This window comes from Dipodomys merriami, unplaced genomic scaffold, assembly GCF_024711535.1.
Source record: "Dipodomys merriami isolate MVZ:Mamm:240054 unplaced genomic scaffold, mDipMer1.0.p SCAF_233, whole genome shotgun sequence".
NCBI lineage: Eukaryota > Metazoa > Chordata > Mammalia > Rodentia > Heteromyidae > Dipodomys > Dipodomys merriami.
In genome coordinates, this window is record NW_027203749.1 from 1,443,622 (window position 1) to 1,464,830 (window position 21,209).

Genomic DNA, 21,209 nt, shown 5'->3' on the forward strand with positions numbered 1-21,209 from the left:
TTAATTGGAGAGTTCAGTCTGTTAACGTTAAGAGATAGAACTGAGAGGTATTTGGGAGTTCCAGCCATGCTATCCACCTTCTTGGGGGCTGTGAAAACTGGGTTCTTCCTATGGTTCTTGGATTCTCAGTTTGGGTGCAGTTTCTTGGCCTTTATTGTGGTCTTGTTGGTTTTCTATGTGTAGGACGTCTTTAAGAATCTTTTGTAGTGCTGGTTTGGTGGAGATGTATTGTTTCAATTTTTCTTTGCTATGGAAGGTTTTTATTTGGCCATCAGTTATGAAGGAGAGTTTAGCTGGGTACAGTATTCTTGGTTGATAGTTGTTTGTTTTTAGGGCATGGCATACATCATTCCAGGCTCTTCTTGCTTTGATTGTCTCTGCTGAGATATCTGAGGTGATTCTGATTGGTTTCCCTTTATATGTGATTATCCTTTTCTCCTTGACAGCTTTCAGGATCTTTTCCTTGGTCTGTGTGGATCTTGTGTGGATTATAATGTGACGGTGGGATGTCCTGTTCTGGTCTGGTCTATTTGGGGTTCTAAAAGCTTCTTGTATCTGAATAGGCCTATCTTTTTGCATGTTTGGGACGTTCTCTGCTAGGATCCTGTTAAACAAATTTCCTAGACCATTAACTTCTGTTTCTAGGTGCTCCTCTACACCCATTATCCTTAGATTAGGCTTTCTGATGGTGTCTTCCAGGTGTTGGATAGATCTATCATATTTCTTTGACTTGTCTTGGATGGTTGTATGTTCTTTCTCCATAATATCTAGGCTGTCTTCAATCCCTGAGATTCGATCTTCTGCATGGTCTAACCTGCTGTCAAGTCAAGACTCTCTACTTTGTTTTTTTATCTCGTTTCCTTCTAATTGGTCAGCTTGATGCCTTCAAATTCTTTGTTGAAGCTCTGTTTTAGGTCTTGTATGAATTTCTTCACTTCCTTAATTTGGTGTTCAGTGTTTGTTCTCAAATCACTTAGTTGATTGGTTATGGTTTCTTTGGACTCCCATTCCTTCTGTTGGGTTCCATTCAGCATTCCCTTTGTGGTCTCCCTGACTTCCTTCAGCTCTTTTTAATGGATTCCATGAATGCCTTTAATGATCTTTGTGTATTCTCTACCTGGTCTCTCAATTCATGTATTACTCTTTGTTTAGCTTCCTCCCGTTCATGGGATTCCTTCAGTTCTCTTTGAGTGTTCTCAGCCTGCTCACGCCATTCCTTCCTTTCTCTTTGAGTATTCTCAAGTTGCTCACACAAATCCTGTATCAGTTTTTGAGTAGCTTCCTCACGGTTATGATATTCCTGTACAAACTTCTGGGATGCCTCCTATCTCTCCCTTTCACGCTCATACAGAGTCCTTTGTAAGTTGTGAAACTTCTCATTTATCATATTTGCCAGCAGTGTTTGTAGAGCTATTTGGGAACTCTCCTCTGGATTATTCATTATCTGTTCTGACCCCTGATTATCAAGATTGGGAATTGAGATATCCGGATATGCCATTTTTCTTATGTTTTTCCGGCTTACTCTGCCCATTTGAAATGAAAATAGCACAAGTTTTGTGCTAGAACACTATCTTAAGGCAACCATCAACCAAAGTTTGCATTTGTACAGTCAATAGTCTACAGGTACAATCTAGTTCAACAGATACATCTATTCAACATCAAACAACTATATGTTAATGGGCTTCGAACCACATAGAAGAATTTGGAAAACCAGTAATTATTAGGGTTATGGAGAGATGTGAGTAAAAAATAGGAAGAGATTGGTGTGGGGAGGCACAGGGAGAGTTAACTATGTCCTAATCTCAATGCAGGAAATAGATTGGGTAGGATGCAAGTAGAGAGAGAGAAAAAGAAGAAAGGGAAAGGGAAATGAAAAGAGACCAGAAAAAAAATAGAAGCGTAAAAATTAAAGTTATTATGGAGATTGAGACAATCTATTTAGAGAGTAATGTGAGTATATTGAGAGAAGGGTAGAGACATAGAGGAGATGTGAAAAACTTACAAAAATGCTTAAAATATTATATAGGTATAAAGAGGTAGTACTGCTATTAAGGAATTTAAGTCTCAGAGGTTTTGAATTGAGTAATTAATTTGTGGATTAAGTGTGTGCACAATGGGGGATAGGGTCTACTAGTTAACTATGGGTTTATCTGAGGATGTGGAGGACAAGAGTTTAGTCAGGCTTAAGGGGGTTGTTAGTTGTTGCCCCTTTTCGTTGAAGGCCACAAGACAGACAACAAAGACAATCAACGCTAAAGAGAAACAGATGAGACTAGACAAATGCTGCGCGGTGCCCGAGTAAGTACAGATGAGGAAGGAAACTACAGATGGAAGTGGCCAGCCACAACTTAACTCCACAGAACAGAGAGACACTCGGATCTCCTCCTTCCTCCAGACGACCCTGGAGCAGGACTCCAGGGTGGGACCAGGGTACTGGGCACGTCTGTTTTTCTCTCTGGCCCAAATACAGATTCAGACTCAGGTCCTGTACAGGCACTTTTGGATCCCAGAACGTAAAACAAAAACGACAAACATGAAAGACACGAAACCTTAGAGCTCTGCCTTACCTCCAACTGGCCTTGGAATTTGGGTCTGGGGGCGCTGTTATCCCGGACGAGCCCCCAACGGAAAGACCACAGCCTCACTTGGATAATTTCTCAACGAGTGGGCACCCCAGAAACCAAGATTCCAAACCAGCAGATGCAACAAGCAAGAGCAGTTTACTTGACATTTGCACAAACAGACTCTCTGACCCGGTCAGTCAGAAAGCCCCGAGCAGAGGTTACAGACACTTTTAAAGGCAAAAAACCAAAAATTAACATAGAACACTCTTTGTGAAACAATTGGCTAATGGTTGGTCTAAGAGGGGGGGGGTTACAGGCTACAGCCTATGATTGGTTGTCATTTGGCTTAGCTTGTAGTCTTGCCAGGTGGTCGTTGTCAAGGTCCGACCCGGGGATTGTTGAACTGAACTGGAACTGAACACAGACACACACACACAGACACACACTCAAAAAGAAGAAATATTCAGACCAGGCTATGGTGTAAATTCCCTTTTAATCTGCATTATTCCATTATTTCGGAAGCTGACATCTGAGGATCAGATGACAGGGCAGGTCAAAGCTAGCCAGCCAAGAAGGTGTGTGAGAAGAGTATCTCCAGTCAACTCCTGAGAATATATTCTAGCATTCTTAAAACCGTAGCTTGTAGGAACTCTGAGATGTGAGGGTCACAGGTCAAACACACTGGGCAAAACTATCCTTCAGAATTTCTAGTGTTGTGTAACAAGAGTTGTGGATGATGTGGTTGAGCAATAGCTGTGACAAAAGCAGCTCAGTTATGGCACCCAGGTCCTGAGTTCAAAACCCAGACCTGCAAAAAAGTGAACAGGACAGGAAGGACGGGAGAGAGAGGGGAAGAAAACAAGGAAGGATGGATGGAAGGCAAGAAGGAAGACCGGGAGAAAGGAAGGCAAGAAGGCAAGAAGGAAGGAAAGGGAAGGAAAGAACCAAGGGAGGGAGGAAGCGAAGAAGGGAGGGAAGAAATGACAGGCAGAGATATTTCAGATACATTGTTAGATAGGATTAAGGTGGGCTGACTGCTCCTCTTGGATGCTTTGCATGCTCAGGGGAGTGGTCCATTTGTGGGAATATCTGGAGCGCTTAATGTAGAAGGTTTGGCAAGCTGTGGTGTCCCAAGCGTTAACCACTGAAGGAGGAACAGTGCAGTGGGAGTCGGGCTGATAATCCTGTCACTTTTGTGTTGGAACCTGCCTGTGAATATGTCCAGTAGGAGGCTGGCTGGCTCTCCAGCTGTGCTGGGTGTGACTCAGGAATCCCATCAGAAGCTGCTATCTGATTGGAAGGTAAGTGTTGGTGAGGGTGTGGTCAGATTATAAAGATGGCAGAGGGCTAGAGATGAGCAGCACACTCTTGGAGCCTGCAGTCAGTCCCCGGTCCTGCTGGGATTCCGAGAGCCCTGCACACCTGCTCCACATCTGGTCCACATCCGGTCCCTCAAGATGAGCATCAGGACGCCACCCACACTGCAGCATCTAGCCCTGCAAAGCCTACTGAGCAAAGAGTCCCAGGCCATCTCAGTCTTGGAGGATCTGCCGGTGCTGCTGTTCCCCCCACTCTTCATGGAGGTCTACGCACAGGGCCGCACAGAGGTACTGAAGGCCATGGTGCAGGCCTGGCCCTTCCCCTGCCTTCCCCTGGGGGACCTGGCAGAGTCACCAGACCTGGAGACCTTCAAAGCTGTCCTGGATGGGCTTGATCTGCTGCTACTTGCCAAGAAGGAGCGCCCCAGGCGGTGGAAACTGCAAGTAGTCGATCTGCGGAAAGCACACCCTGAGATCTGGATACGGGGATACCCCTCCATGGCGCAAATCTCCGCTCCACATGTCCTGACTGAAAGGCCAACAGACAGTCGCCTTTCAGTTGGGACCGAAGAGCAGCCCTTGATTCTCGCCAGTGACCTGATCATCAGAGATGGCACCCAGGATGCTTTCCAAGCCTACCTCCTCCAGTGGGCCAGGAAAAGGAAAGGACGAGTCCAGCTGTGCTCTACCAAGCTGCAGATTCTGTCTGGCTCCATCTCCAAAATCCAGAAGGCTCTGCATGCGGTGCGCCTGGACTCCATCCAGGAACTGGTGGTGAACAATTTCTGGCATCTAGAAACCATGAGAAAATTCGCTCCTTCCCTGGACCAGATGAAGAACCTTTGCCTGCTCACCTTCTCCAAGATGAGTGTCGACTTCTACACTTGCAGCCGCCGGAATCTCTGGTATTCCGGCAAATATGCGGTGCATCTGGGGCAGCTGCAGCATCTGCGGGAGCTTCGTGTGCACGATGTCTTCTTCCTGTATGGACGGCTGCCCGCCATCCTCAGCAGCCTGACGCCTTTGAACACCTTGTCTTTGAGCTCATGTCCGCTGAAGGAAGCCGACCTGAGATTTTTGTGCCAGTGTCCCTGCACCAGGCAGCTCAAGCACCTGCGTCTGAGGAGTGTGTGCATGGGCCGCTTCAGTCCTGAGCCCCTGCGAGCCCTGCTGGAGCAAGTGGCCGGCACCCTGGAGACCCTGGCCTTGGAGCACTGTGACATCACTGACGCACAGCTCTCGGCCATGCTGCCTGCCCTGAGCCAGTGCTCCCAGCTGCGCTTCCTCAGCTTCTATGGAAACCACATCTCCGTGGCCGCCCTGCACAACCTGCTGCGCCACACTGCCAGGCTGGGCCATTTAAGCCGAGGGCTCTACCCGGCCCCTCTGGAGAGCTACCGCCCTCCACACTGGGGCCTAGGGAGCCTCGACCCCGAAAGATTTGCCCAGGTTCGGGCTCGGTTGGAGCAGGCCTTGAGAGACATGGGGCCAAACCAGAAGGTCCAGATCTGTACTGATTTCTGTCATCGCCGGCAAAAGGGCCAATTCTACAGCCTGGGGCCCGATGGCTCCTGGATGCTCACCCACGAGGGGCTTCCTAGCCTTTCTGATCTGCCTATGTAGTCACCAGCCTCTCTCCTGGAATCTCGCCTCAGCATCACAAGGAACCCCTGGACACAAGGACATTCTCCCTGGGGCATACTCCCATCATTCAATGTACGTGGCAGGGACTGGGAAACTTCTCCCGAACTTCCTAGTTATCCAAGCCCCGGACTTTCTCAGCATGGTTGGTGTCCATGGGGCCTGTGTACACATCATCAGTAAGCTGGAGTGGACTCTGCCTGAAAGAACTGGAACATCATCTCGTTTTCGCTCTTTTTGTAAGCAAACCTTAAAGTCCTGTGCAATCCCACACTATCTGTCATTTACTCTACCCTTCACTTCATTAAATAAAAATCAAATAAAGGAAAACCATGAGTCGATTGATGTCATTTCTCAGCACCAAGCAATGGGAGTATTTTTGTTGCCGAGAATTCTAGGTAGTCGACCCATCAGAGATCGGAGCATCACAGTTCTAAGCTGGCCTGGGGAAGAAAGTCCCCAAGATTCTCTTCTCTAGGGAACCACCAAAAAAGGCCAAACCTGGGCCTATAGTTCAAGTAGTAGAGTGCTGACACTGAGCACAAAAGCTCAGGGAAAACTCCCAGGCACTCACTTCAAGTCCCAGAATTGGCACAAACAAGCCAATCATTTCATGACCAAGTCCAAACTGATAACAATTCAATTTGGGAGGGAGAGGAAGGGTGCAGGGAAATTCAACATCAAATATCAAATGACGTCCCATGAACGCAAGAGAACTCCTGGCAGAGATCCTTCATACTTAGTTATGAGAATGATCAATACTGCTTCAAATTTGATCATCTCTGCCTTGAAAAGACAAACCACACTACATTGGCACTTTGGGGAGTGATATTGACTTCAAGCCCAAACACACACACACACACACGCACTCACACACACACACACACACACACACACACACACACACACTCAAAAAGAAAATATATTCAGACCAGGCTCTGGTGTAAATTCCCTTTTTGATAAACCCCAGACTCACTGGGATACTTTCTCAATGGGAGGGCACCCCAGAAATCACGACTCCAAACCAGCAGATGCAACAAGCAAGAGGAGTTTACTTGACTTTCGCGCAAACTGACTCTCTGCCCCGGTCAGTCAAAGAGCCCCGAGCAGAGGTTACAGACATTTTTAAATGCAAAACCCAGAAAATTAGCATAGAACACTCTGTGAAACAATTGGCTCATGGTTGGTCTAAGGGGGGGTGTACATGGCTACAGGCCTATGATTGGTTGACATTTGGCTTAGCTTGTGGTCTTGCCTCGTGGTCGTTGTCAAGGTCCGTCCCGGGGATTGTTGAACTGAACTGGAACTGAAAAATATAAACTCAAACTGAAAAACATGTACTATCTATAACCGTTGTCCTTGTCCTGTGGCCGGCTGACATCCGGACATCTAGGCCGGCCGATATCCGCATATCTGGGCCTTGAGACTCTGCCCAGTTTTATTTCTCAGTGAAGTGGGGGGTCTGAATGCAAGCACATTTACCGAAGCAAAATCAGCGGTTAGTAAGTTAGTAATGGTAATGGTAAAGGGAGGTTTTTAATTTTTAATCTTTCATTCCCCACTTCTTCTCTGGACTAATTTTAATCTTAAAATTGAGGTTGTCTCTATCCTTGTGGGGTGTCAGTTGTCTTTAATACTTGGTATTCTTGGGTTAACACCATGGTCTGTATACTGGATAGCCTTTGGCGATGAACTGTAACAGCCTGTTGAAGATGCAGGGGCCAAAGGTAAGGAGCAAAAGTAAAATTATGATGGGCCCTGCTACCGCAGACAATAGGGTAGTGAGCCAAGGGGATCTGGTCCACCAATTTTTTTTTTTGGTCTGGTCGTGGGGCCTGAACTCTGGGCCTGGGTGCTGTCCCTCAGCTCTTCAGCTCAAGGCTAGCACTCTACCACTTGAGCCACAGCGCCACTTCCGGCTTTTTTCTTTTTGCTTATGTGGGGCTGAGGAATCGAACCCAGGGCCTCGAGCATGCAAGGTGAGTGTTCTACCACTGAGCCACCTTCCCAGCCCCTGGTCCACCAATTTTTAAACCAACTGGCTTCTGCAGTTTTATTCCATTTACGTTTTTCTAGTCCCTCACGAAGTTTGGCCATTGAATCCAGTGCCACCCCGGTGTGGTCAGCATAGAAACAACGTTCCTCCTTGAGGGCTGCACATAGTCCCCCATCTTTAATAAAAACCAAGTCCAGGCCTCTCCGATTTTGCAGCACATCCTCTGACAGGGAGAAGAGGGATGTTGTTAGTGCGGAGATGTATTTTTCTATTCGCTTTAAATCTTCTGTTATGGCAGCCTTTAGCTGCTGCATGTGCTGATATCCTTCCACGTAAGCAGCACTCCCTACTCCCGTCCCGGCTATGCCTGCCGCTGTTCCTATTCCCATGAGGACAGCCAGAGTTATGGTGACGGGTTCTCTCTTGTACCAGTGGGTTAGGGCCTCCACTCATTCCTCAAAGGATGGGGAGTTATGATATATAACTCGAGGATACAAATGTACTAGAACACAGAAACTAGTCTGCTTTATCAGCATTGGTGAAACACAAGGGGTTAAACCGGTGTTACAGGCCCACCACCCTCCATCTGCGGGCACTAAGTATTTGCCTGTAATAGCCGTAACCTTTTCAGTGTGAGTACAAAGCCAGCTCTTTTTAGGGGGTGGTGTCCCAAGACATAGTCCCTGACCTGACACTTCAGATAAAGTTAGCTTGCTAGTACTTTGCTGTCCCCAGGGGCATGAGGAAGTTATGTTGTAGGTGCCATTGTAGGCTGTTCCTTCATAATAAGGGGGTGCCTCGGAAAGGCAAAGCCAACAGGACCGAGTGAGGTTGCTCTTGGTGGAGTTGTGGGCAGCATAGGCTCCCTTAATCAGGTTATATAAGGGGAGCATCAGGGGCAGCTCTGGGTCAGCAGTAGCTCTCGGGAGGGTATGGTTGGGTGGCTGGCTTGGGAAGAGGGGTCTCCTTTTTAGAGTGGGGTTGGGTCCCAAAGGGAGGGGGTTCATGCTCTGTACCAAAAGGCGGATAGTTTTTCGCCCGCCATCGTCAGCACCCCGCGTGGGCAGCCTAAACCCCCAGGTGAGTCCAGTCCCCCAGTCCAGGTTAGGCACTTTTCCCTTATCAGTGAGTTTTACAATAAGCTTTATGCACCACCGTTGGCAGCTTTCGTCGACACAGTTTCCTTTTCCCCCTTGCCCACTGAATCTCTTAACCGTGATATAGTCCCAGGAGAATGAGGGGTTCCAGTAGGTATCGCCTGTGGTCTCACAGCCCCAGGCCTTACAAAAATAATCTTCTTTCTTCCCACATTTAGATTTGAGTCTAGGTTCCTGATGACTTGTGCAGACATAGATTGGGAAACCTCCCTGGGCCCCATCTCCCCAACGTGCTGCAGCCTGGCTGCCATGAACCCCAGTAGCGAGCAGTATGCAAAAGATCGGTTCTAGGTCAGGCCACCATGTCCAGAGAGGGGCTACGTTGGAGGTGGAGCAGATTATACTTCCATGTTCATTTACTACCTGCCATGTCTGGTTTTGGGGAAAGTGTGGGTTTGAATTTATGCCTGCCAGGGGGTGGACCCTTTGTCCCTCAGCTACTGTTAAGGTTACAACAGCAAGGAATATTAAACAGTTTTTAAGAGTCTTATCTTGAGAGGATTTTGAGTGCACTGTAGCTTTCATTTGGGTGGCTCTGTGGGGTCCTTCCCGTCCTCAGGCGGCACACACTTGACATGGGAGGCATGGATCCAGGCGGCAATCCCGTCTACCTTTAGAGCAGTAGGTGTGGTCAGCAGCACAGTGTACGGGCCTTTCCACCACGGCTCAAGGATTTTGGATTGGTGTCTCCTCACATACACCTCATCGCCGATCTGGAAGGGGTATGGGATAATGGAACTTCCCGTCGTGTAGACAGCAGCCAAAGGTTTCCACACCTGTCTCTGGATGAGTTGCAGAGCTCGCAGCCGCGCCTGTAAACTTTGGGTATTTGCAAAAGAATCAATTGCAGAGTCAAGGAAGGCTGCTATGGGAGGGGCTCCCCCATATAGGATTTCATAGGGGGTTACTCCATGGTTTGCCAGGGTGTTAGGAGCTCTAAACAAGGCCATGGGAAGGAGTTGGACCTAGTCTTTAGTTACAGTTTCTAGGGCTAATTTGGTTAGGGTCTCTTTAATTGTCCTATTCATTTGTTCTACCTGTCCTGAACTTTGGGGGCGATAAGCACAATGTAATTTCCAATCTATCCCCAAAAGCTTGGCCACCATCTGACTTACCTGGGAGACAAAGCAGGGCCGTTATCTGACCCTATGACCTTAGGGAGCCCAAATGGAGGAAAAATTTCTTCCAAAATCTTCTTGCCTACCACTTGCGCAGTCTCTTGTTTAGTGGGGAAGGCTTCTGTCCAGCCGGAGAAGGTATCTACAAAAACTAGGAGATATTTTGCCCCATACCTGCCAGGCTTAATTTCGGTGAAATCGACCTCCCAGTTGGTGCCGGGTCGTTCTCTCATTCTGACTCCAGTGGGCGCTTGGAATTGGCTTGCATTAACCTTGGCAGATCTGGAATGTAATGAAACTGCCCCTCCCTCTGTAAAAGAGTCTCCAATTTTTTGTAACCCAAGTGGGTCCACCTGTGTAAATAGGTAACCAGCCTGCTCGCATCCTTTTGGGGCAATATAGTCCTGTTTTTATATTCCCACGTCCCAGTCGAGTCATTAAAGATTGCCTTTAGCTTTTTGGCTGTTTCCGCATCCTGATCTGAATACTGGAAGAGAGGCTGTTTGTTTGGCTGTCGTTCTCGTTATGTGACCTAAACAAAGGTTTGGTTCTGTAAGGCCACCGCCTTAGCAGTTTCATCCGCCATCCTGTTCCCTACTGCTACAGGGTCCCTCCCTACCTGGTGGCCTGGACAATGGATGATGCTCACCTTTTTAGGTAGGATGAGGGCCTTTTTGTTTTTAATGTCTTTTCCCCCCGAGGTTAACAGGCCTCAACTTCAATAAATTTCTCCATGAACATGTGTGGTAGCAAAAACATGCCGGCTGTCTGTATAAATGTTGACTTTCTTTTCCCGGGCCTTTGTCAATGCCTGTGTCAGGACCATAAGTTCGGCCCTCTGTGCTGATGTCCCAGGCTCTAGGGCCGATGCCCAGATGACTGTGGTCCCATCTACCACAGTTGCCCCCGACTTCCACTCACCGTTATGCAGGAAACTGCTCCCATCCGTATACCAGGTGTGTTCAGCATCTGGTAGGGGCTTGTCGGTCAAGTGCTCATGGGTCCCGTGCACCTCCGCCAGCATTTGATGACAAACATATTCGATGGAGAGGTGAGAGTCTGAGTCCGGAAGTAGAGTTGCTGGGTTGAGAGAGACCGCGGCCCCGAACTGAATCCTGTCGGGATTTAACAGCATTATTTGGTAATGGGTGATACGAATGTTTGAAAGCCAATGGTCAGGAGGCTGGCAAATAACTGTCTCTATGGCATGGGGGGCCGTCATGTCAAGGGCTGTCCCAAGGTTAGCTTATCAGAGTCTTTTACCAACACGGCCACAGCTGCAATGATACGGAGTCATGGGGGCCATCCGGCCACCACACTGTCCAGTTTCTTTGAAAAGTAGGCCACCGGTCTTTTCCAGGGCCCCAGTTTTTGAGTCAAGACTCCTTTTGCAATTCCCTGTCGTTCATCCACATATAGGGTGAACGGCTTGGTCACATCCAGGAGACCCAAGGCCGGAGCCGATAATAAGGCCTTTTTAATCCGATCGAAAGCCTGTTGTTGTTCTTTCTCCCACCGAAATGGGACAGTGGCCTTAGTGAGAGGATATAGAGGGGCTGCTAACTCTGCGAAGCCTAGTATCCACAGGCGACAGAATCCAGCCCTTCCCAAAAACTCCCTCAGGGCCCGTGCACTAGTGGGCAGTGGGATCTGGGTGATGGCTTGTTTACGACTCTCTGTTTGCCACCTCTGCCCTCCTTTCAGCTTATAGCTTAGATAGGTCACTTGTTGGACACAGATTTGGGCCTTTTTGGCTGAAGCTCTATACCCCAACTCCTCCAGTCTCTTTAAAAGGGCCCCAGTACCTTTTAGGCAGTCATTTTGATTTTCAGCTGCTAGGAGCAGGTCATCTACATATTGTAGAAATGTGAATTGGGGGGGGGGGTTGACTCTGAAATCAGCCAGGTCCTGGTGTAGAGCCTCGTCAAACAGGGTCGGGGAGTTTTTAAATCCTTGTGGCAATCTGGTCCCTGTGAGCTGTCCTGAAAAACCTGATTCTGGATCTCTCCATTCAAAAGCAAAGATCAGTTGACTCTGAGGGCTTAGCCTCATGCAAAAGAAGGCATCCTTTAAATCTAACACTGTATACCATGTGTGGCTTGGGGGCAGCGTACTTAGTAAGTTGTAGGGATTAGGCACCATAGGATGTATGTCCTCTGTTCTCCGGTTCACTTCCCTCAAGTCCTGCACTGGATGGTAGTCTCCCATCCCAGGCTTTTTGACTGGCAATAAGGGAGTGTTCCATGGAGATTGGCATGGTTTTAGGATACCCAATTGGAGCAGTCTTTGTATATGCGGCCTAATTCCATTTTTGGCTTCCCCTGCTTAGTGGATACTGATGTATCATCACCGGGGTAGCCGAAGCTTTAAGTCCAATGACCATGGGAGGCTGGTTCATAGCCAGTCCCATTCCCGCAGTCTCCGCCCAAGCCTGGGGAAAATCTGATAACCTTTGGGGGTCGATCAAGGCTGACTGAGGGCTTTCATGTAACCGATGTTCATCCTCCAGGTGTAAGGTTAGGACTTGGAGGGGCTGTCCTTGGGGTCCCCTAATGGAGGCCCCTTTTCCTTGGAAATAAATCTGGGCCCCTACCTTTGAGAAGAGGTCCCTCCCCAACAACGGATAGGGGCAGTCTGGAATTAGCAGGAACGAGTGAGTGACTAACCCTGTTCTGAGGTGAACTTTTCGTTCAGTTGTCCATTGGTACATTTTCCCTCCTGTGGTCCCCTGCACCAAAGATGTCTTAGAACTCAGGGGACCTCCTGATCGTGTTAGGACCAAATGTTGGGTGCCAGTGTCAACCAGGAAGGTTACTGGCTGGCCCCGCACTTGAAGGTTTACCCAGGGCTGGGGGGGGGTCTTCCTGGCCCTGACTGTCCTAATCTTTATCATCCTGTAGGGACAACACTTGTGCCAGCCTTCGGGGTCCTCTCATCTGTCCCCTTTTCTTCGGGCCATTCCTGACCCAGTGTCCTGTTTCCTTGCAGTATGCACACTGGTCATGGCTCACCAGAGGTCTCTTTTCGTCCCCCAGGTTCCTACCTAACCTAGCCTCTCTCTCTTCTGGCTGTTGCACTACGGTGGCCAAGATCTTACTTATCTCTTTAGTACGTTTCTTGTCTCGCTTGTCCTCTCTATCCTCCTGCAACTTCCGTAATCTTTCTTCCTTGTCTTCCTGAGTTTCTCTTTTATTAAAAATTTTCTCTGCTTCCTTGACCAAATCCTGCAGAATATAGCCCTGAAGCCCCTCCAACCGCTGTAGCTTAGTCCGAATGTCTGGGGCCGATTGCCTGATAAATGACATACTGACATCGTATTGTCTGTCTGCAGCAGAGGGGTGAATGGGCGTATACATACGGTACCCTTACATTAGTCTCTCTAAAAATCCCGCAGGCGTTTCCTCAGAACCCTGCACTATCGCACGTACCTTAGCCAAATTGGTGGGGTGCCTCCCGGCCCCTTTGAGACCCGCCAACAGAACCTGGCAATAAAGACAGAGTTGCTCCCTACCAGCTGCGGTTTTGAAGTCTCAAATTGGGCGGGTTAAGGGGAACGCTTCATTGATCTCATTGGGCAACTGCGTTGGCCTGCCATCTGCTCCTGGAACGTTATTGCGAGCCTCCAGGAACACTTGCTGCCTTTCCTTCATGGTGAGGAGAGTCTGCAAGAGTTGCTGACAATAGTCCCAAGTGGGCTGGTGGGTTAGCAGAATGGATTCAATCAGGCCTGTCAGGGCCTGGGGATCCTGAGAAAAGGGCGGGATATGGGTTTTCCAGTTATATAAGTCTGAAGCAGAAAAGGGCCAATACTGAAAGTGGCTGGCCCTGTCCGGAGGGGAAAGGCAGAGGCGCAGACGACTACTGAGTGGTGGCGAGGGCGCCTGAGGAGGCGGTAGCATCTGGGGCCCCGCCTCCAGCTCAGTGGAGTCTGGAGAAGGAGCGGGTGGGGAAAGGGAGACCTCTAGTGGGCCCCTTTGCTCTTTTATCGGAGCAAGTTGGGAGTAAGCCGCGGCGGGGGAAGCAAGACTGGCGGGGAGTCTAATAGTAGTAGATCCGCCTGGTCATCAGGTAAAACAGAGGGAGATTGGGAGGAGGAGTCCTTAGTTTTAAACTGAGACAACTCTTTTATGGGATAGAGGGAAGATGAGAGAGGGAAGATAAACAAGGCGAGTGGAAGAAGGTAAGGGTACGGGTGGAGGAGAGGGGACAGAGGGAAGAGGAAAAGGGGAGGAGAAGAAGGCGGCGAAGCGGATAGAGGAACTGGTGTCTGGGAGAGGAAAGGCTTGATCCACTTTGGGGGTCTCGGGCCAGATTTTCCCAAGTGACTATGTAGGGGACCTGATCAGGGTGTCCATGAGGGCCCGGCTGAAAAACGCGAGCCTTCACCTGTAGAAGAATATCAAGATTGAAAGGGCCCTCCTAAGGCCATCCCACATTGGGAGTGGGCCATTTGGAGGAACAGGAACGAATCCACTTTTTCTTCTGGACCTCCAGCGACAGGTTGTGGGCCTGGGTCGTGACTTCTTTCCAGTGATCTAGAATAAGGCTGAAGGGGGTTGTTAGTTGTTGCCCCATTTCTTTAAAGGCCACAACACAGGCAACAAAGACAATCAACACTAAACAGAAACAGTCGAGACTAGACAAATGCTGCGCGGTGCCCGAGTAAGTACAGATGAGGAAGGAAACTACAGATGGAAGTGGCCAGCCGCAACTTAACTCCACAGAACAGAGAGACACTCGGATCTCCTCCTTCCTCCAGACGACCCTGGAGCAGGACTCCAGGGCGGGACCAGGGTACTGGGCACGTCTGCTTTTCTCTCTGGCCCAAATACAGATTCAAACTCAGGTCCTGTACAGGCACTTTTGGATCCCAGAACGTAAAACGAAAACGACAAACATGAAAGACACGAAACCTTAGAGCTCTGCCTTACCTCCAACTGGCCTTGGAATTTGGGTCTGGGGGTGCCGTTATCCCGGACGAGCCCCCAAAGGAAAGACCACAGCCTCACTGGGATACTTTCTCAACGGGAGGGCACCCCAGAAACCAAGACTCCAAACCAGCAGATGCAACAAGCAAGAGGAGTTTACTTGACATTTTCACAAACAGACTCTCTGACCCGGTCAGTCAGAGAGCCCCGAGTAGAGGTTACAGACACTTTTAAAGGCAAAAACCAAAAATTAGCATAGAACACTCTTTGTGAAACAATTGGCTCATGGTTGGTCTGGGGGGGGGGTTACAGGTTACAGGCCTATGATTGGTTGTCATTTGGCTTAGCTTGTGGTCTTGCCAGGTGGTCGTTGTCAAGGTCCGTCCCGATGATTGTTGAACTGAACTGGACCTGAACACAGACACACACAAACAGACACACACTCAAAAAGAAGAAATATTCAGACCAGGCTCTGGTGTAAATTCCCTTTTAATCTGCATTATTCCATTATTTCGGAAGCTGACATCTGAGGATCAGATGACAGGGCAGGTCAAAGCTAGCCAGCCAAGAAGGTGTGTGAGAAGAGTATCTCCAGTCAACTCCTGAGAAAATATTCTAGTATTATTAGAACCGTAGCTTGTAGGAATTCTGAGATCTGAGGGTCACAGTTCAAACACACTGGGCAAAACTATCCTTCAGAATTTCTAGTGTTGTGTAACAAGGGTTGTGGATGATGTGGTTGAGCAATAGCTGTGACAAAAGCAGCTCAGTTATGGCACCCGGGTCCTGAGTTCAAAACCCAGACCTGCAAAAAAGTGAACAGGACAGGAAGGAAGGGAGAGAGAGGGGAAGAAAACAAGGAAGGATGGATGGAAGGCAAGAAGGAAGGACAGGAGAAAGGAAGGCAAGAAAGCAAGAAGGAAGGTAAGGGAAGGAAAGAACCGAGGGAGGGAGGAAACAAAGGAGGGAGGGAAGAAATGACTGGCAGATATATTCCAGATACTTTGTTAGATAGGATTAAGGTGGGCTGACTGCTCCTCTTGGATGCTTTGCATGCTCAGGGGAGTGGTCCATTTGTGGGAATATCTGGAGCACTTAATGTAGAAGGTTTGGCAAGCTGTGGTGTCCCAAGGGTTAACCACTGAAGGAGGAACAGGGCAGTGGGAGTCGGGCTGATAATCCCGTCACTTTTGTGTTGGAATCTGCCTGTGAATATGTCCAGTAGGAGGCTGGCTGGCAGTCCAGGTGTGCTGGGTGTGGCTCAGGAATCCCATCAGAAGCTGCTATCTGATTGGAAGTTAAGTGTTGGTGAGGGTGTGGTCAGATTATAAAGATGGCAAGGGGCTAGAGATGAGCAGCACACTCTTGGAGCCTGCAGTCAGTCCCCGGCCCTGCTGGATTCCGAGAGCCCTGCACACCTGCTCCACATCTGGTCCACCTGTGGTCCATCAAGATGAGCATCAGGACGCCACCCACACTGCAGCATCTAGCCCTGCAAAGCCTACTGAGCAAAGAGTCCCAGGCCGTCTCGGTCCTGGAGGATCTGCCGGTGCTGCTGTTCCCCCCACTCTTCATGGAGGTCTACGCACAGGGCCGCACAGAGGTGCTGAAGGCCATGGTGCAGGCCTGGCCCTTCTCCTGCCTTCCCCTGGGGGACCTGGCAGAGTCACCAGACCTGGAGACCTTCAAAGCTGTCCTGGATGGGCTTGATCTGCTGCTACTTGCCAAGAAGGAGCGCCCCAGGCGGTGGAAACTGCAAGTAGTCGATCTGCGGAAAGCACACCCTGAGATCTGGATACGGGGATACCCCTCCATGGCGCAAATCTCCGCTCCAGAGGTCCTGACTGAAAGGCCAACAGACAGTCGCCTTTCAGCTGGGACAGAAGAGCAGCCCTTGATCCTCGCCAGTGACCTGACCATCAGAGATGGCACCCAGGATGCTTTCCAAGCCTACCTCCTCCAGTGGGCCAGGAAGAGGAAAGGACGAGTCCAGCTGTGCTCAACCAAGCTGCAGATTCTGTCCGGATCCATCTCCAAAATCCAGAAGGCTCTGCATGCGGTGCGCCTGGACTCCATCCAGGAACTGGTGGTGAACAATTTCTGGCATCGAGAAACCATGAGAAAATTCGCTCCTTCCCTGGACCAGATGAAGAACCTTTGCCTGCTCACCTTCTCCAAGATGAGTGTCGACTTCTACACTTGCAGCCGCCGGAATCTCTGGTATTCCGGCAAATATGCGGTGCATCTGGGGCAGCTGCAGCATCTGCGGGAGCTTCGTGTGCACGATGTCTTCTTCCTGTATGGACGGCTGCCCGCCATCCTCAGCAGCCTGACGCCTTTGAACACCTTGTCTTTGAGCTCATGTCCTCTGAAGGAAGCCGACCTGAGATTTTTGTGCCAGTGTCCCTGCACCAGGCAGCTCAAGCACCTGCGTCTGAGGAGTTTGTGCATGGGCCGCTTCAGTCCTGAGCCCCTGCGAGCCCTGCTGGAGCAAGTGGCCGGCACCCTGGAGACCCTGGCCTTGGAGCACTGTGACATCACTGACGCACAGCTCTCGGCCATGCTGCCTGCCCTGAGCCAGTGCTCCCAACTGCGCTTCCTCAGCTTCTATGGAAACCACATCTCCGTGGCCGCCCTGCACAACCTGCTGCGCCACACTGCCAGGCTGGGCCATTTAAGCCGAGGGCTCTACCCGGCCCCTCTGGAGAGCTACCGCCCTCCACACTGGGGCCTAGGGAGCCTCGACCCCGAAAGATTTGCCCAGGTTCGGGCTCGGTTGGAGCAGGCCTTGAGAGACGCGGGGCCACACCAGAAGGTCCAGATCTGTACTGATTTCTGTCATCGCCGGCAAAAGGGCCAATTCTACAGCCTGGGGCCCGATGGCTCCTGGATGCTCACCCACGAGGGGCTTCCTAGCCTTTCTGATCTGCCTGTGTAGTCACCAGCCTCTCTCCTGGAATCTCGTCTCAGCATCACAAAGGAACCCCTGGACACAAGGACATTCTCCCTGGGGCATACTCCCATCTTTCAATGTGCGTGGCAGGGACTGGGAAACTTCTCCCCAACTTCCTAGTCATCGAAGCCCCGGACTTTCTCAGCATGGTTGGTGTCCATGGGGCCTGTGTACACATCATCAGGAAGCTGGAGTGGACTCTGCCTGAAAGCAGTGGAACAGGATCTCGTTTTTGCTCTTGTTGTAAGCAAACCTTCAAGTCCTGTGCAATCCCACACTATCTGTCATTTACTCTACCCTTCACTTCATTAAATAAAAATCAAATAAAGGAAAACCATGAGTCGATTGATGTCATTTCTCAGCACCAAGCAATGGGAATATTTTTTTTGCCGAGAATTCTAGGTAGTCAACTAGTCAGAGATCGGAGCATCACAGTTCAAAGCTGGCCTGGGGAAGAAAGTCCCTAAGACTCCCTTCTCTAGGGAACCACCAAAAAAGGCCAAACCTAGGCCTATAGTTCAAGTAGTAGAGTGCTGAGACTGAGCACAAAAGCTCAGGGAAAACTCCCAGGCACTCACTTCAAGTCCCAGAAGTGGCACAAACAAGCCAATAATTGCATGACCGAGGCCAAACTGATAACAATCTAATTTGGGAGGGAGAGGAAGGGCGCAGGGAAATTCAACATCAAATATCAAATGACGTCCCATGAATGCAAGAGAACTCCTGGCAGAGATCCTTCATACTTAGGGATGAGAATTATCAATACTGCTGTACTGCTTCAAATTTGATCAAATCTGCCTTGAAAAGACTAACCACACTTCATTTGCAGTTTGGGAGTGATATTGACTTCAAGCCCAAACACACACACACACACACACACACACACACACACACACACACACACACACACTCACACAGAGACCCTCAAAAAGAAGAAATATTCAGACAAGTCTCTCGTGTAAATTCCCTTTTAAAAAGCCTACTAAGCAAAGAGTCCAGGACCATCTCTTTCCTTGAGGATCTGCAGGTGCTGCTTTTCCCTCCACTCTTCAGGGAGGTCTCCCCACTGGGCCACACAGAGTTGCTGAAAGCCATCCTGCAGCCCTGGCCCTTCCCCTGCCTTTCCCTGAGGGACCTGGCAATGTCCCCAGACCTGGAGACCTTCTAAGCTCTCCTGCATGGTTTCGATCTGTTGCTTCTTGCCAAGTAGTATAGCAAAAAAGACTATATGTAGAGCTATGGTTCAAGTAGTAGAATGGTGACATTGAGGAAGAATTTCAGGCATAAATTCTAAACAGTTATTTCAATGTCCCGAATGGCCACCTATGAATGTACACAAAACCAATATCAAACGGATCCAGTTCTAAATTGGATAATATTACGGGGTGTGGAAATTCAACCTCAAATACTATCAACTCATTTTGACAAGACCAAAATACCATGATACCATAGCATTAGGACAGACCATTGTTATTGTGAAGTCGCAGACTCATTTTTAATGTTTATTCTGTTATTTCGTTCTATTTCCAATGTGGCATATGGCTTGATAGCATAAACTCAATATGACATCATAAACATTGTAACATCAAAATTCCCTTTTGATATCCCTGTCTCCTCATGTTTTCAAAAACCTAATATGGCCTCATAACATTTTCAAAAATTTGTGGCCTTTGGGACTTCAAGTCATTTTGTGAACTCATAGTCTCATTGTGAACTGGTAGCAATTTAAATTGGACATATTAAGATATTACAAACTTGTTTGGACATCACAAACCCATTGTGACTTGATCACTTCTGTGACATTATGACCATTTTGAGATCATTGCCATTGTTACATCATGATCACATTGTGACATCTCAAACCTGTAATGACCTCTTAGAACCGTTGAAGAAACACATGGGATTTGTGACATCAGTCTATTTTGTACAAATCTCTTTAGTGTGAACTAATAACAATTGAGATCAGATATGTCATTGGAACATCACAATCCCTTTGTGACATCATCCCTATTGTGATATCACACTGTTGTTATGACAGCATCAGCTCATTGTGACATCCCCAAGCTAAAATGATATCAAAGTATTATGACATCACATTGTCATTGTGATATAATAGACCCATTGTGATTTCATTCTATTTCAAATGTGGCATTGAGGCTTGATAATAGAAACCCATTGTGACCTCATTACCATTTTGACATCACAATCCCTTTGTGACATCACATTGCCATTGTGAAATCACTAACCTGCTGTCTCATCACAAACCTGTACTGTCCTATTAACTTTTGTAACATGCTGCCATTGTGATATCTTAGACCTTTGGTAAGCTCATGATTTGTTTTCAACTTAATCCTATTTCAAGTATGACATGTGATAGCAGAATTCCACTGTGGAATTGCACTACCAGACATGTGAACATTTTGTCACATTGTGACATCACAAACCTGTTAGGATTTCATCACATTTGTGACATGTCATTGAGACAGCACAGTTCTTTTGTGAACTAATATACTCATTGTGAATTAATGAAAATTGAGATACATCATACCATTTTAACATCACAAGAAGATTGTGACATCAGAAACCCACTGTGACATCACAAAACTATTTTGACCACATCACCAGTATGGCATCACCAAGTAATTGTGACATTAATCCATTAACTTGACATGATATTGAGACATTGCATTGCCATCATGATATTATCCAATTGTGTTTTCGCAAACTTCTATGACCTCATAATATTTTAGAAAATTCATGGCCTATGGGACTTCCAGCTCCTTCTGTCTTCTCATAACCTCATTGTGAACTAGTAGCAATTGAAATTAGACATGTCTTTGTGACATTACAAACTCATTAAATAACCCATAACCATTATGATAGCATAAACACATTGTGACATCACTGCTGTTGTGACATCATGATCCCACTGTGACATCCCAAACCTATTGTGACCTCTGAGTACCTTTGAAACCATGGCCTTTGTGACATCACACTCCTTTTGTATACCCATCTCCCCTTTGTGAACTAATGATAATTGAGATTAGACATGCCATTGTAACCTCCTCAATCCTTTGTGACATTTTTCTCTACTATGACATCACAAACCCATTGTGACATCACATTGGCATTGTGACATAATGATCACCTTGTGACATGCCAAAACTATTCTGATCTCTGACCACCTTTGAAAACACACGTGGCCTTTGTGACATCCAAGTTCCTTTGTGTATCCATCTCTGCTTTGTGAACTAATGTCAATTGAGATCAGATTTGCCATGGTAACACAAAAGCTTTGTGACCTTATCACCACTGTGACATCACATTGTCAATATGACACTGGCAGCTTATTGTGACTTCACAAATTTATAATGACATCCTAGCATTATGACATCATATTGTCATTGTCACTTCACAGACACATGGTGAATATTTATTCTGTGATTTCATTCTATTTAAAATGCGGTATGTGGGTAGATATCAGAAACACATTTTTGACTCATAACCATTGTGATATCACAATCCCTTTGTGA

The 21,209-nt window shown here is 48.1% G+C and overlaps 2 protein-coding genes and 1 pseudogene across 2 annotated transcripts; 2 read left to right on the forward strand and 1 right to left on the reverse strand.

Moving 5' to 3' along the window:
* The first annotated feature begins 2,140 nt into the window (after window positions 1-2,140).
* Window positions 2,141-5,506, forward strand: LOC138835287 (PRAME family member 12-like). The gene is made up of 2 exons (XM_070033852.1): window positions 2,141-2,298; window positions 3,901-5,506. Exons 1-2 carry the CDS (start codon window positions 2,141-2,143, stop codon window positions 5,504-5,506), a joined length of 1,764 nt encoding a protein of 587 aa, XP_069889953.1.
* Window positions 5,507-9,198: 3,692 nt separating this feature from the next.
* On the reverse strand, window positions 9,199-14,370 carry LOC138835288 (uncharacterized; annotated as a pseudogene).
* Window positions 14,371-16,176: 1,806 nt separating this feature from the next.
* LOC138835289 (PRAME family member 12-like) lies at window positions 16,177-17,661 on the forward strand. The gene has a single exon (XM_070033853.1). The coding sequence runs from the start codon at window positions 16,177-16,179 to the stop codon at window positions 17,659-17,661; it is 1,485 nt and encodes a 494-aa protein (XP_069889954.1).
* Window positions 17,662-21,209: the final 3,548 nt, after the last annotated feature.

Excerpts from the sequence above, each read along its gene's own strand:
- LOC138835287 (XM_070033852.1), top strand. The coding sequence starts at position 2,141 with ATGGGTTTATCTGAGGATGTGGAGGACAAGAGTTTAGTCAGGCTTAAG. Across the intron at positions 2,299-3,900 it reads AAATGCTGCGCGGTGCCCGA|ATGGCAGAGGGCTAGAGATG; the intron begins GTAAGTACAGAT and ends CAGATTATAAAG.
- LOC138835289 (XM_070033853.1), top strand. The coding sequence starts at position 16,177 with ATGAGCATCAGGACGCCACCCACACTGCAGCATCTAGCCCTGCAAAGC.